Source organism: Macrotis lagotis, chromosome 3 (assembly GCF_037893015.1).
Source record: "Macrotis lagotis isolate mMagLag1 chromosome 3, bilby.v1.9.chrom.fasta, whole genome shotgun sequence".
Lineage (NCBI taxonomy): Eukaryota > Metazoa > Chordata > Mammalia > Peramelemorphia > Peramelidae > Macrotis > Macrotis lagotis.
In genome coordinates, this window is record NC_133660.1 from 216,688,725 (window position 1) to 216,703,491 (window position 14,767).

The 14,767-nt window shown below is 36.8% G+C and overlaps 1 protein-coding gene across 1 annotated transcript in view; it reads right to left on the reverse strand.

The window, feature by feature from the left end:
- Window positions 1–943: 943 nt before the first annotated feature.
- ABLIM2 (actin binding LIM protein family member 2) overlaps window positions 944–14,767 on the reverse strand; it is a 235,014-nt gene continuing 221,190 nt past the window's right edge. The window contains exon 21 of the mRNA XM_074229842.1: window positions 944–7,766. Within this exon, the coding sequence (XP_074085943.1) occupies window positions 7,653–7,766 (114 nt within the window). The 3' untranslated portion in view covers window positions 944–7,652. The remainder of the gene's footprint in view (window positions 7,767–14,767) is intronic.

Genomic DNA, 14,767 nt, shown 5'->3' on the forward strand with positions numbered 1-14,767 from the left:
GGGGAATGGCTTAGCAAAGTGTGGTATATGTATGTCATGGCGAACTATTGTTCTATTAGAAACCAGGAGGGACAGGAATTCAGGGAATCCTGGAGGGATTTGCATGAACTGATGCTGAGTGAGATGAGCAGAACCAGAAAAACACTGTACACCCTAACAGCAACATGGAGGTGGTGATCAACCTTGATGGACTTTCTCATTCCATCAGTGCACCAATCAGGGACAATTTGGGGCTGTCTGCAATGGAGAATACCATCTGTAATCCAGAGAAAGAATTGTGGAGTTTGAACAAAGACCAAGGACTATTACCTTTAATTTAGAAAAAAACCTGATATCTTGTTGTCTGATCTTGCTATCTCTTATACTTTATATTTCTTCCTTAAGGATGTGATTTTGCTCTCATCACATTCAATTTGGATCAATGTATACCATGGAAACAATGTAAAGACTAACAGACTGCCTCCTATGGGGGAGGGGAATGAAGTAAGATTAGGGGAAAAATTGTAAAACTCAAAATAAATAGAACCTTTAAAAAAAGAAAATTTCAAATGGGGTTCAAGAAAAGGGTTAATTTTTAATCTCAGTCTTGAAAGATTGGTAGAAATTAGGCAGTGGGGGTGGCTAGGTGGCACAGTGCAGGGGTGGCTAGGTGGCACAGTGGATAAAGCACCGGCCCTGGAGTCAGGCCTTGGGCAAGCCACTTTAACCCCATTTGCCTTGCAAAAATCTATAAAAAAAAGAAATTAGGCAGTGAACCAATAGGAGATTTCAGCCAATGAAAATAATAATAATAATAATAATAATAATAATAATAACCATTGCCATTTCTATAGACTATAAAGTTTGTAAAAGATCTCAGATTTTCTCATTTGAATCTCTGAGGTAAGTAATAATAGTTAACAATTCAAATACAGCTTTAAGATTTTCTAAATACTTTATAAATATTAATTATGTTATTTTATCCTTACAACAACCATATAAGGTATTACTATTCCCATTTTACAGTTGAGGAAACTAGACTAGCAGAGGTTAAATGGGTTCACACAACTTATAAATGTCTGAGGCTGGATTTGAACTTGTCTTCCTGCTTCCAAGTCCAGTGTCCTCTACTCTGCATCACCCAGATGTTTCTGAAGATTACCTTTGTTATTATCATTCTTATTTTGCTGATGAGGACATGCACTGAGAGAGACTAAGGGATTTATTCAGCATTGCACTGTTAATTCAAGCTGGAAATGAAGTTTAATTTCAGTTCCTCTTAACCAAATCTGGAACCTGATCAATTATGCCATTCTGCTCTTCATATATAGAGGATGACATGAAAAAAAGGATGAGAGAAGGAAATTATGAGACATCTTAAGGAAGAATGAATAGTCTCGAACTGGGCTTGGAGTAAGTAAGACTAAGTTCAAATGTGACCTTTACTAGTTGTGAGATCCTGGACAAGTTATTTAACTTCTATGTGTCTCATTTTCCTTGTACATGATATGGGGGGTAATGATAGCATTGGATTGTTGTGAGAATTAAATGAATATTGTCATGTCACCACTGGTTATTATTTAAAAAAAAAAGAATATAAGAAAAGATTACTTGTGACCAAATCACAAAAACCCACCAATTGCAGTGAAAAAAATATTGATTTTATTAAGTGGGCAATGAAGTTTTTTAAAGAAATGGGTGATTGCTTCAGAGTTATATGCCAGAATAGCTAGTATCCTTGACTTTAAAATGGCCTACATGTTGGGTAACTCAATATGAATGTATACACAGCCCTAAAAGATCAGGATAAGTAGAAATGGACCTATCTAGGGAAAGGCAGGTAGTCAGTCACTTGACAGATGCTTGGAAAGGTGCCTCTGTTAAAATCTCAGCCCACTTCCCAGGAGACCCATCAGAAGATGTTAACAGTCATCATGACCCTTCTGTGGGCAACCCAAAGCATAGTATGAACTGTACAGATCCCACAAATACCTACACACACAAGTATACACATACACACACACACACACACACGCACGCACGCAAAGAGAAAAATTGTCCCCATAATATACCAAAACTTTCTAGAAAGTCACTGCTCTGTTGCCAAGAGGGGCCATTAGGTTCTCTTGCTGTCCCTGGGAGGACCATTGAATCTCAGAATTGAAGTTATCTAATTCAATGTCTACCTGAATAGGAGAATGGACTAGGTAAGATGCCAGCTTGATGTTCTCATTCTCTCTCGCTTTTATCTCCTATTTCAGATTGCTTCCGAGTAAGAGAAAGACAGATGACCTCATTAGTGTGACTGGGAGCAATTGCTTCCTTCCTGGCCCCACAGCTCCCCTCCTTTTCTTCCTGAATGAGATAACACCCTCAGTCTTTCATTTCACAATGAGAACCAAGGCTTAAAATACAAATTGTCGAGGTGTGTGAGGGAAGGGAAGTCAGCAATTTAAACTTAAAACTTTAAAATGGCACAGATTTGCTTTTTGGTTAAAAGTAGAGGGTTTTTTTTTCAGAGGAAACAGGAGGACCATGGGAGGTTCAGACAGGTACTATGGAAAAAAAGAAAAATGAGACCAGATATGGGTGGTTGGTAGCTCTGAAGACCAAGTTGATTTTAACACTTTTCCCAAGACTAGTCCTGATAATAGCGGATAACAGAAGGAAAAATTAGACTAAAAATCAAAAAAGTGGGTTTTAGTTCAACTTCTGCTACTAACTTTATGGTCACAAGATCAAAGGTCTAGAATTAGAAGAGACCCCCCCCCAGTTTACAAATGAGGAAACAAGAGGTGATATCACTTGCCCAAGGACATTAGGGTGACAGGTGGGCAGAACCCAGGTTGTACTTACTACTGGGGCTGGAGTTGGGATAACGATAGAGCAAGTCATGAGCCAACCCTAACCTCAAGAATCTTAAAAATAGGGAGCAGAACCAAGAGAACAATGTACACATTAACAACCTAGATGCAAGCAGCTTCTCTCAGCAGTTCAGAGCTAGGACAAATGTATTAGACTGGCTATGGACAATGTTATTCCCATTCAGAGGAAGAAATACAAAACAAAACATAAAAACCCAAGCCTTCAGAATCTGGTGAACACATTATAAAAATGATCTCTTATGTATCTCTTTTCCTTAATCCTCATTCCTCATACCCAAAATGACTAATTTGTAAACACGTTTAACAAAGTTATATATGTACAATGCTAACCTGACTGTTCACCACTGAGGGGAGAAGGGTGAGAGGTGGGAAGGGAATGTGGAAGGAAATTTTGTAACTCAAAGATATACATGTGCATATGGATGAAAATAAATTAATTTTTAAAAAGAATCATAAAAGTTGCATCTGAGTCATAATTCACATCTGACTCTTCTGGACCTTAATTTCCCCAAATTGCAAAATGAAAAGACTGGATTAGATAACTTTTAAGTTTCCTTCCAGCTCTGGCATTTTATATTTACAGGCAACTTTTAGCTCTAATAACCTACAGTTCAGCAAACTAGCTTGTGTCAAGAGCAGATTACAGAGCTGAAAATGGAACCATTTAATTGTAGAGATGAAAATGACCTTAGAGACCATATAATTCAAGCCTGATCTTATCCAGAGTTTTCTGTTTTGCCTGGATGTGGTGGTTTTGTTTGCATGTGTACAGTCTTGGATGAGGGGAGAATTCTCATGTCTCATTTCTAAGATCTTTGAGGGCAGGGCTGGGCTCTTGACTGGCTCTGTATAGCTCTCTCTACCCGTACCTCCAAGCAGTAATTAGTGCTTCAAAAAATGAATTGATTGTCCTATGTCAGAATTTCCTACTGATTAATATGCTTTAGGATTAACTGTTGAAATTCGGGTTAGAATCTGATGAGAGCCATGATACTCTGAGAAGCCCTTGTAAGTGAACCAGTTTGTTGGTTTACATGCTCTTTCCTACATTCTGCACACTAGCTTCATCTCCCCACATCCTTGCCTCTTCAGACTGTACTTTATGCCAGAAAAACATGCTTTCCTCATTTCTACTTCTTGTCATTTCTAGTTCCCTCTAGGACAGCTCAAATTCTTCCACTTTCTTAATCTTCCCTCTCCTCAAAATGTTTTTGTGTACAATGTATTTATTTAATGGTGTGGCTTCCCTCTGAAAGAATGTAGGCTTGGTGATGACAGGCACTGTTTTCTTTTGGTCTTTGAATTTCCATCATTTTGGTACATAAAAAGGGAACTGGAACTGGGTAAAGAACTGAACTGTGCAGGCAGGCATCTTCTATAGAACTTAAATCTTTAAAGAGTAGCCTAACAGTACTATTATACAGTAAGAAATGATGAAGGGGGCAGTTCATGAGAACCAGGGAAGTCTTATATGAACTGATGCAGAGTGAGGCAAGAAGAACAATTTATATAGGAATGATACTGTAAGGGCAAACAACTCGAAAAGATTTGAGAACTCTGTTCAACTCAGTGACCCACCACAATGCCTTGATAATATAGGCTTCTTACCTCTTGGAAGGGAGATGATGGATTAAGAGTATAGACTGAGACAGACAGACACACACACACACACACACATATGTATATCATAATTAATGTGAGAATTTATTTTGCCTGACTATTATGTTTCTAATAGGGATTTTGTTTTTCTTGTTTATTCAGTGAGGGGTTGGGAAAGGGAAATGGGAGGGAGAGAAAGATTTTTGAAAATAAAAATTAATTTTGAAACAACAAAAAATGAGAGAAAAAGAGTTGCCAAGAATATTGAGCAGTTAAGTGATTTGTCCATGTTCACAAAGACAGTATATGTCTGAGTTGGGACTTGAATGTTCTTCCTAGCATCCTGATCAGCCTATACCATGCTGCCTTGCAGATAGTAATTTAATAAATAATTGGTTCATGAAGCTCATGAAGAGCTCTGAGTTTGGCCTAATGGAAAAAACACCTAATTTGGAGTCAAAAGACTCAGAATAAGCTCTAGGCCATCTCCATAAGCCACCTTAATAAAAGTATCATTATGGGAACAGGAGAAAGGATAGTTCTTGTTTCATATGCACTGGAGCATCAGGACATCTGAGAAGATTATGAAGGGGCAGGCCAGAAAATTCAATTAAGACTTTCTCATCAGCATAAGAAAGTATTTCACAGAGTTGTGAACAAGGATACCTGCTTGAAATGTCTCTTTTGTTTTGTTTTCAATTCAATGGAAATAAGATCATTAGAAGTTCTAAGATTTAGGACAGAATTATAGAACATTAGAGCTGGAAAAATTCTTGGAATCTAGACTATTAGAACTGAATGGGTTTTAGGGCATAGAATGTTAAAATCAGAACTATTAAAATATAGAAAGTTAGAGTTGGAGAGCTTAGAATACAGATTGTCAAAATTGGAATGGAACTTGAATTTTAAAGGTTTTAGAGTTGGGAGGGGCCTAAAAACATAGACTATTAGAGCTGGTAAGGACCTTAAGACATAAAATGTTGGATCTGGAGGGGACTTTAAGGATTAATTTCCCCAACTCTCTCATTTTACAGACAGAGAAAGTGAGGTCTCAACGACTTGCTCAAGTCTACCACATAGCTGGCCAATTTGCAATCCCATTTATTTATCCATCATGTCGCTCTCATCTATAAATAGTATAGGTCTGGAAGAAGCACAGATAACATAAATGCTCAATGAGATTGGCAAAACCTGGGAGACCATCATCTAGGGCAGCATGAAAGGCAGAATCTGTTAACTTGATTTTCTGACTAGCTTGTAAGCTCAGGACCTGGTACCTAATAGGCCCTGACTATTTGCTTGTTAGATATATGGTTACTGGATATGGTTAAACTGAGTTGGCTAAGACTAGTTTGTCTCTTTTCTCAGTGGGAAAGCTGGATTCCCATTCTTTTCCAGAGCAGAGGGGACATCCAATGAAGCAGACTCATATCATTTGGAATTATACACATTTATATCACATTTTTTACTTTATTGAGCAAAAATGACTTTATTTTCCCAGGTGTCTGTAGGATCAGACAGAGCTTTGAGCTGAGGAGAAAATAGCTCCCTTTTGACCACTCTGTTCTCACCAGCTAATTCAAAGACATAAAGTTGAACACTACAAGGCCTCCCTCCATCCCTGGACATGTTGAATTAGTTTGAAGCAGTGCACATTGTGAGCAGTTAATTTAAGGAACTGCCAAAAAGATATAAGAGTGAATGTAGACTAGGAACACAGACATTCCAGAAAATGCAGACCACAACAGAGAACTGGAAAATATACTTTGGGTAACACGTTTTTAGAATTACATAAAACTATCAATTTGCTGTATTTCCAACCCTCTCACCACCCTAGACTTCTTCCCATATGGCATTAGCAATTTTATAGTCTTCATTGCATCAGGAACCTAATGCTTGCGTCCAACACCTATGAAGCATTTCAGTAGCTTTGCCTTGCCAAAGCAAAGCATCCTGTCTCCCCACTGTACACTGTGATTATGCAGGCATTCAGTTTGTTCGGGAACATGCAGGTATTTGGCCTGGTTTTATTTTTCCTCCTTCAATTTATCCACAGGGAGAGCTAGGCTTTCTAGTCTATTTATTATTTATTTGCTGAGCTCCTGCAGTCTCAAGCTTTTGCTGTCAGACAACTAAGTTATCTTTATAAGGCTCACAAGATGAAGTCAAAGAAGGAGAGGAAAGAGTGGTGCCCTTATAACACATATGTACAAATAGTATTATTTTTTAGGGAGATGCCATTCACATCACTTGAGAGAAGTGTAGAAAAATTATATATAATATATATATATGTATATATATATATATATATGTATAGGTATAGGTTAGCAACACTGCAATGACAGAAACTACGCAGCTATGAACCCAGTAGGTATAAGGCTTCAGGATTTTGGTTGAATGGGACATTAAAATTAAGCTTTTTATATAGGTCATTTTATTGTTTAGTATGCTATAACTGTCATGTGTCAATAGACTTTTTTAATAAAATAAAAGCTCTCATATAATTAAAGATAACATTGAGAGGTGCATATGTGTGTGTGTGTGTGTGTGTGTGTGTGTGACACTTTCAAACCATCATAGCCATAGCTCAATACCTCCAAATATTTCTGGTCAATTTTAGGGGACATTTATTTTTTTCCCCTAAAAAGAAACTCTTCACTATCCTGTCTCTCTTTTCAACCTATATTCTTAACTCAAAATGCAATTTCCTTTGATGTTGGAAAGTTTGTCCTTCCCTTATCTAAGTTGGCATTCAAGGCTTCCTCATTGCTTCTGCCATTTTAACACTTTCTTAAAAGCCAACAAATGAGCTATCACTTCTCTCACCACAGCTATGTTTCACCCTTCCTTAACCTCTCCCTCCCCCTTAAAGATACCCTTCATGTTAAGTTATACAGAAGAACAGATGACTTAAGGCTATTTTCTCTTTCTTTTTTTTATCTTCAACCAGCTAGGGTGAAGTGTCAATGGCTAATCCCCCACCATCAGACCCAGATTCCTGAATGGTCTCTGTTTCAACATCCTATGAGCTAAGGTCTTCCTTTGATCACTCCCCCAACAGGAACACAAGAAAGTAGGAGAATGGTGCAGCAGCAAGTGTGTACGATTGTTCTGAAACACTACTTTAGGTTGTGTTTTGTTTTGTTTTGTTTTTTGCTGAACAAGCACATTTTTTTCCTCTGGGTGAGGTTAGAAAAGCAATGCCTTCTTCTTTAATTCATTCCTTTTCCAAAGAGCCAGGCGATCAAATTCTTCCATGGTCATCCCAAAGACTTCCTGGAACTCTTCAGGGGACAAATGTCTCTTCAAAAGAAAATGTAAAACAATGTTAAAGTAACTTGGCAAAATGGGACATATTTCTCTAATGTATTCAGTTTAGAATTCATCAAAAGGCAACAGATGTCAACATGTAGCCTTTGCATAAGGTGGGCTCACTGCAAGAGTGTTCCAATCAACTGACTTTTATACACTGACATGAATTTCTCAAACAATTTCTCAACTCTGCTATTGGTTCGCACACATATGAACTTGATTTCACCTTTTATGGAAGGTCTCTTTATCTGTAAAATGGGACAGTGATGGACTAAATTATTTTCGTATTTTTGCAATGATGGAATATTTAATTTCAAACCAAGTTTGTGGTAAACATTTTAAAAATGATTTATTTAAAACTGCCTAATACCTATCATATCATATTTCAAAGTTACCAGTGGTTGGATATAATATTTTTTTTAAAAAAACCACACACACACACACACACACACACACACACACACACACGAAACAAGCAAACCATTGATTCAGATCAATTTTGTTCAAAATCTAATACTACTAGACAAAGAGCACAGTACAAGAGGAAGTCCATTAGATTTGGATTCACAGGATCTGATTTCAAACAACAAATCCCTTAACTATGCTAGGCCCCCATTTCTTCATCTATCAAATGAGGGCATTGCACTGGATAACTTATAAGACCCCCTTCCAGCCTAATTGCATGATTTTATGCATATTGCAAACACCTTTTTTTCCCCCTTTGCACAACACTTTGGAGCATTTCAAGAAATAGCTCAGAGGGTTCTACTGAACACAGTTTGAGAAATGTTAAATGAAATTATTTATCTCTTAAGCCCTTCCATTCTATTTTCTAAGATCTCTTCCAGTGCCATCCCCATTTAACATGTGAGAAAACTGATATTCAGAGAAGTAGTGTTTTAGAGTTATAGTGACTATGTCATCCTGTTCCCAAAAAGTTTCATAAGGGGATTTCTATTGTTTATTGAATATAAGGTGTCCTTATACACTACATTTTTCCCCTTGAAAACTCAAAAAATAAAGTTTCCTAAATTTTAAAAATTGGTTCAAAAACTAAACTCATTTACTTGCCCTCCCCCCATTCTGCAAGTAAGAAAATTTAGACCCTCAAAGGAGAACTGTAATTTAAAAAATGCTAGAATCAGAAAATATGGATTTGATTTCCTGATCAACCACTATCTTTGTGACCCTTTTAGGGAAATCACTTTATTTCTTACAACCTCAGATTCTTCAACTGTAGAATATGCCTCAATAAGAGTTGTAATTGGTTACCACACAACATCGTTTTGAGAATTAAATGAGATAAAGGTGCTGTTTAAGCTAAAAATTACTATATCCATGTCAGTTTATGAGTAATTACTAAATTTGGTTTTAAAGGCTTTTGGTTTCATGGTTATCTCCATTTAAAGTGCACTAAAGGGTAAAAATATTGTCATCGAAGATGGAAAGGACAATTGAGAGAGGGTGTTTGAGCATTTGTCTGCGCGCACGCGCGCGTGCGTGCGTGTGTGTGTGTGAGAGAGACAGAGAGAAACAGAGAGAGAGAGAGAGAGAAAGAGAGAAAGAGCGAGAGTTTTAAATCATTATAGCCCAGTGACTAAGTATAACTGGTCAAAGACTTTCTGTCAATTTAAGGGGGATTTATCAAGTCTTGGGTTACTAACCTGAGTCAATTCACTTAATAATCTCTTTAGACCCTATTTTCTCATCTATAAAATGGGAACAATCAAATTTTCAGTATCTATAACCTAAGGCTGGTGCAGGGAAAGTGATTTATAAACTAAACAACTGAAGTTTGAGATCCTGTTATAGGATCATAATTTTAAAACTGCAAGGGACTTTAGAGATTATTTAATCTGAGGTGATATAGTTAATAGATGTGGGATTTGAATCCAGGTACTCTGATTCCTGAGATAGGGCTCTTCCACTAAACCATGCTGCCTTATCATCATCTTTAACATGGACCTCAAATGTCAGTGGCTTTGCCAGTTTGGGGAGGAGCTCCAGTCTCAAGGGGATCTTCTGTGCTCAGTAAGAGACAAGGAATTCAAAACAACTTCCTTTCAATAAGAGTTACAGCCCATTATAGCCATTTAATAATCTGTTCTTCTTAGAGTTGATTGGGTCTCCCAGGGACAAATCAACAGATAGTATGACCCTTTCCCAAGATATGTGCTATGTATTTATTGGGCAGCCTTGGGGCTTGGCAGGAGAAAGGTATTTAATTGCAAACTCATATCAGGTATTTGTAAATAGTTCCTACAAAAGGTCCACTCAGAAACATGAATGGCCCTGCTCAGTATAAATTAACAAGCCTCCTTTTGTGTTTTTTTTCCCCAGTAGTTCAATCTGAAAGTCAGTAAATTCTCTGGGATAGATTTCCAATGCTCATTTAAGAGGAGTCCCATTTATCTTCTTTAAAAGGCCTGCCTTCCTCTTGGATCCAAACACAGATGCCTTTGAAATGAACACTTAGCATTTGACATAATTTTTGCAAATAGAAAGAGAGGGGGGGGGGGGAGGAGGAGGAGGAGGAGAGGAGGAGAAATGAAAATTAAGTCTTTCATTGACTATGTTTCCCAAGTATTTTCACATCCATTAGATCATTTAATCTTTAAACAATTCCATGAAGGAGGCATTTCAAGGATTACTATCTAAGCTCTGACACTGACCAGTTTGTGACTATAAATGAGTTTATTCAACTTCTTTGAATTTCAATTTCCTCATTTGTAAAACGGGGGCAATAATATCATACCACCCTCCTGGTTCTACTTCACAAAGATATAATTTTTTTAAGATATAATTTTTTTTAAGTTTTTTTTTAGTTAGTTTTTTTTGTTTGCAAGGCAAACGGGGTTAAGTGGCTTGCCCAAGGCCACACAGCCAGGTAATTATTAAGTGTCTGAGACCGGATTTGAAACCAGGTACTCCTGTCTCCAGGGCTGGTGCTTTATCCACTATGCCACCTAGCCACCCCTGAAGATATATTTTTTTTAAAGTGCTTTTTTCAGTCATTTTCAGTCCTCTCCAACTTTTCTTGATTCCATTTGGTGTCTTCTAGGCAAAGATACTGGAGTGGTTTGTCATTTCCTTCTCTAGCTTATTTGACAGATGAAGAAACTGAGGCAAACAAGGTTAAGAGACTTAGCCAAAGTCACATAGTAAGAGTGAAGCCAGATTTGAATCAGGAAGATGAGTTTTCCTGACTTCAGACCCAACCCTCTATCCCCTGTACCCCCTTCTGCCCATTAATGTGTTATATCCATGTAAATTTCTGTTGGTATCATACTTATTTGACAGATTAGAAAATGAAGTCTAATAACAATAATAACATATACTCACATTTATATAGCACATTAAAGTTTATAAAGCACTTTTCCTCATAGTAATTCTAAGAGGAATAAAAAATCAAACAGATTTTTTTTGAATGTGACCAAGGTGGAAATTTATTTAGTTTAATATTAGTTTGTAAGGATTTTTTAAAAATTTTTCAAGGGTGGAGTAAGTAGGAGGGAAAAGTGGTTTTTGTCAGTTGGGGAAAAAATAACATTTAATTTAAAAAAATTTGAAGTGATTCCTACAAGATCAGCATGTCCCAGAATGAAACTCATTTCCTGAGTCCAAGTCTGTTAGTTCTTTCTATCATCCTTGCGCTTTTGGGGTCTCAGCACATATACCAGGGCAGACTAGTACTATACCAAATACCTAGCACATATACCAAATTTTCAATGATAAAAAGAATCATTTAGCATTTAGAACTAGAAGGAAACTTTAGAGATCTAGGATAATTACTTCAATTTTATTTTTTTAAATGTTTTATTGATACAATTTTCTTTTTTCTTTTTATGTCATTTTCAAATGAACTCCCACTCCCAAAGAACCCTCTTCTCTTTAAGGAGAAAGGGTAGCTTAGACAAGGTTCAATACATTAGACTGAGAATTAGGAACCTTTGAAGGAAGGTTGTCAAGTCATACTACCCTTACACTTTGTATCCTGTACCTATAAAAATGATTTTTTGAACCCAAATATATAATTTTACATGTATTCCTCTTAAATTTTCTCATATTATATTCCACTCAGTGTTCTAAGCTGCCAGATTTTGCTTTTGCTAGTCAAAAAGTTGGCTACTTTGACTTCTTGGAAATCTGTTAAGTACTTCTCTGTTACAGTAAGTATATTATCCAACTGAAGATAATTCTCTAGTGAGATTCCCAAGGAATTTCTTCTTGGTGATGGTCATTTCAACATTTTTTTTCAATGACTTGCTCTAGCTAGCACATATACCAAATTTTCAGTGTTAAAAAGAATCATTTAGCATTTAGAACTAGAAGGAAACTTTAAAGATCTAGGCTAATTCCTTCAATTTTATTTTTATTTTATTTTAATTTGATTTTAGTTTTTTGCAAGGCAATGGGGTTAAGGGGCTTGCCCAAGACCACACACACAGTTAGGTAATTATTAAGTGTCTGAGTCCGGATTTGAACTCAGGTACTCCTGAGTCCAGGGCCGGTGCTCTATCCACTGCACCACGTAGCCACCTCATTTTGTTTTTTAAAATATATTTTATTGATACAATTTTCTTTTTTCTTTTTATGTCATCATTTTCAAATGAACTTCTCCCATCTCCAAAGAAACCCTCCACTGTAACAATTAAGTACAACTAAGCAAAACCCATCAACACATTGGTCATAACTGAAAGGGTATGCCCCATTCCACACTTACAGGCTACCACCTCTCTGCCAAGAGGTAGAAAACATACTTTAGCTTCAGACCTATAAAATCATAATTAAAGTTTCATTGATCAGGGGCAGCTAGGTGGTGCAGTGGATAGAGCACCGGCCCTGGAGTCAGGAGGACCTGAGTTAAAATATGACCTTAGACACTTAATAATTATCTAGCTGTGTGACCTTGGACAAGTCACTTAATCCCATTGCCTTGAAAAAAACTTAAAAAAAAGACTTACATTGATCAGAATTTTGAAGACTTTCAATACTGTTTCACCTTACAATACTGTGGTCATCACTATGAACCCACAGTCTACTACCTCCCAGGTGAGAAATGGGAGGTATACTTCACCATCAATTCTCTCAAGTCATCACTGGTCATTTCATTGTCTTTGTATTATGAAGAAACTGAAACCTTACAAGGGGAAGTTTGTAACTTGCCCAAGGTTCTTAGTCCATTTACATCAGTACACCTCACTGAAGCCATAATTCTTTGACAAATTGATAGGGAAAAAATGGAACTCACTGAATCACAATGGCAGTGGCAAGAGCACTGATCCTAAGCCTGAACTACTTGTATCAGGAAGTTTGCTGTCCAGTAAAATAAACACATTTTTTTGTGGACTGCTCTGTTATTTAGGGAAGCTAGGTAGCACAGTGGACAGGGTGGCAGATCTAGAGTGAAGAAGAGTTCAAATCTGAGTTCAGATACTGATTAACTCTATGATCCTGGGCAAGTCACTTAACCCCATCTGACTCAATGTCCTCATCTGTAAAATGAGCTAGAAAAGAAAACTGACAAACTAATCCAGTATTTTTGCCAAGAAAAGCCCAAATGGGTCATGAAGAGTTAGACATGAATGAAACAATTAAACAACAATATGAACATGAAAGGGTGAAATATTTTTTCTCAATATAACTGATTTCCTTTGTAACACTATGTATTTTATTTTATGCCTTTAAAAAATTATTCTCAAAATTGTAAAACTCAAATCATATCTTTAATAAAAGTAAATTTAAAAAATTATTCTCAAAAGAGGTTTCTAGACCTCACCAAACTGTCAAAGGAATTCATGATACTAAAAAATATTAAGTACCTCTGCTGTGATCTGGCCTATCCCTAAAGTTTAGCACTGACAAGGGATTATCCAATTTTTGCTTGAAGAATGTTGGCAAAATAACTAACTCCCACTTCATTTCTGGAAAATTCTAATCATTAAGAAGCTTTCCTGACATGTCTCTCTGAAATTTCACTGCTTCTAGTTCTGTTCTGGAGCCTTGTGCTGGATAGTATAATCCTTCTAATACTCATGTCATCAATCATGTCCCTGACACTGTATTTTTCCTCTGCTAAACATTCTTATTTCATCCATGATCTTTCTCACCAATTTGATTTTCCTCTTCTGGATAGTTTCCAGAAACATCTCTCTGAAAGTAGTGTACCCTGAATGAACATAATACTGCAAATATGGTCTGACCAGGGCAGACTAGCACTATGGATGCTATATTTCAGGAAAAGTTTTGACATCATCTAGAAAAGGAAGTGCTGACCTGGATTGGGATGGATCCTTTTAAATAAAGATGATACTAATAGCTGACATTTAGATAATACTTACGATGTGGGAGGCACTGTGCTAAGTACTTTACAATTATTTCATTAGTCCTCACACACCTTGATGTTTGTTGGTTCAGTTATTTTTCAATTATGTTCAACTTACTCTTCATGATCCCTATTTGAGGTTTTCTTGGCAAAGATACTGGAGTGTTCTGCCATGTCCTTCTCCAGATCATTTTATAGCTGAGGAAACTGAGGAAAACAAGGTGAAGTGACTTTCCTGGGGTTACACAGCTAGTAAATTTCTAAAACTGGATTTGAACTCAGATCTTCCTAACTACAGGCCTGACCCTTGATCCACTGCCCCAACCACCTGATGAAAACTATATAACTAAAAATAAGGCCAGTCAAAATGTAGGAGGGTTTGTTTGGTTCTGAATACCATGGAATCCACAGAGCAAGTGGCTGGGAAATAATATATTTGTTGAAGGAGTGAATTAACATCATTGCAATGTTGGCTCTCAGAATGAATGAAGCAACTTCTTCCAACAGTATCATATTTCTTTTTTCCCTCCTTTAAATCAAATTCTCTTGGTCATATCTAACTTAATCTATGAGAGTGTTAACAGGAAGATATGCTCAGAATGACAAGACACCATAGTTCTATTCTCCCAAATGCTCTTCAGACTATCTGGAGCTAGCATGGTTTTAT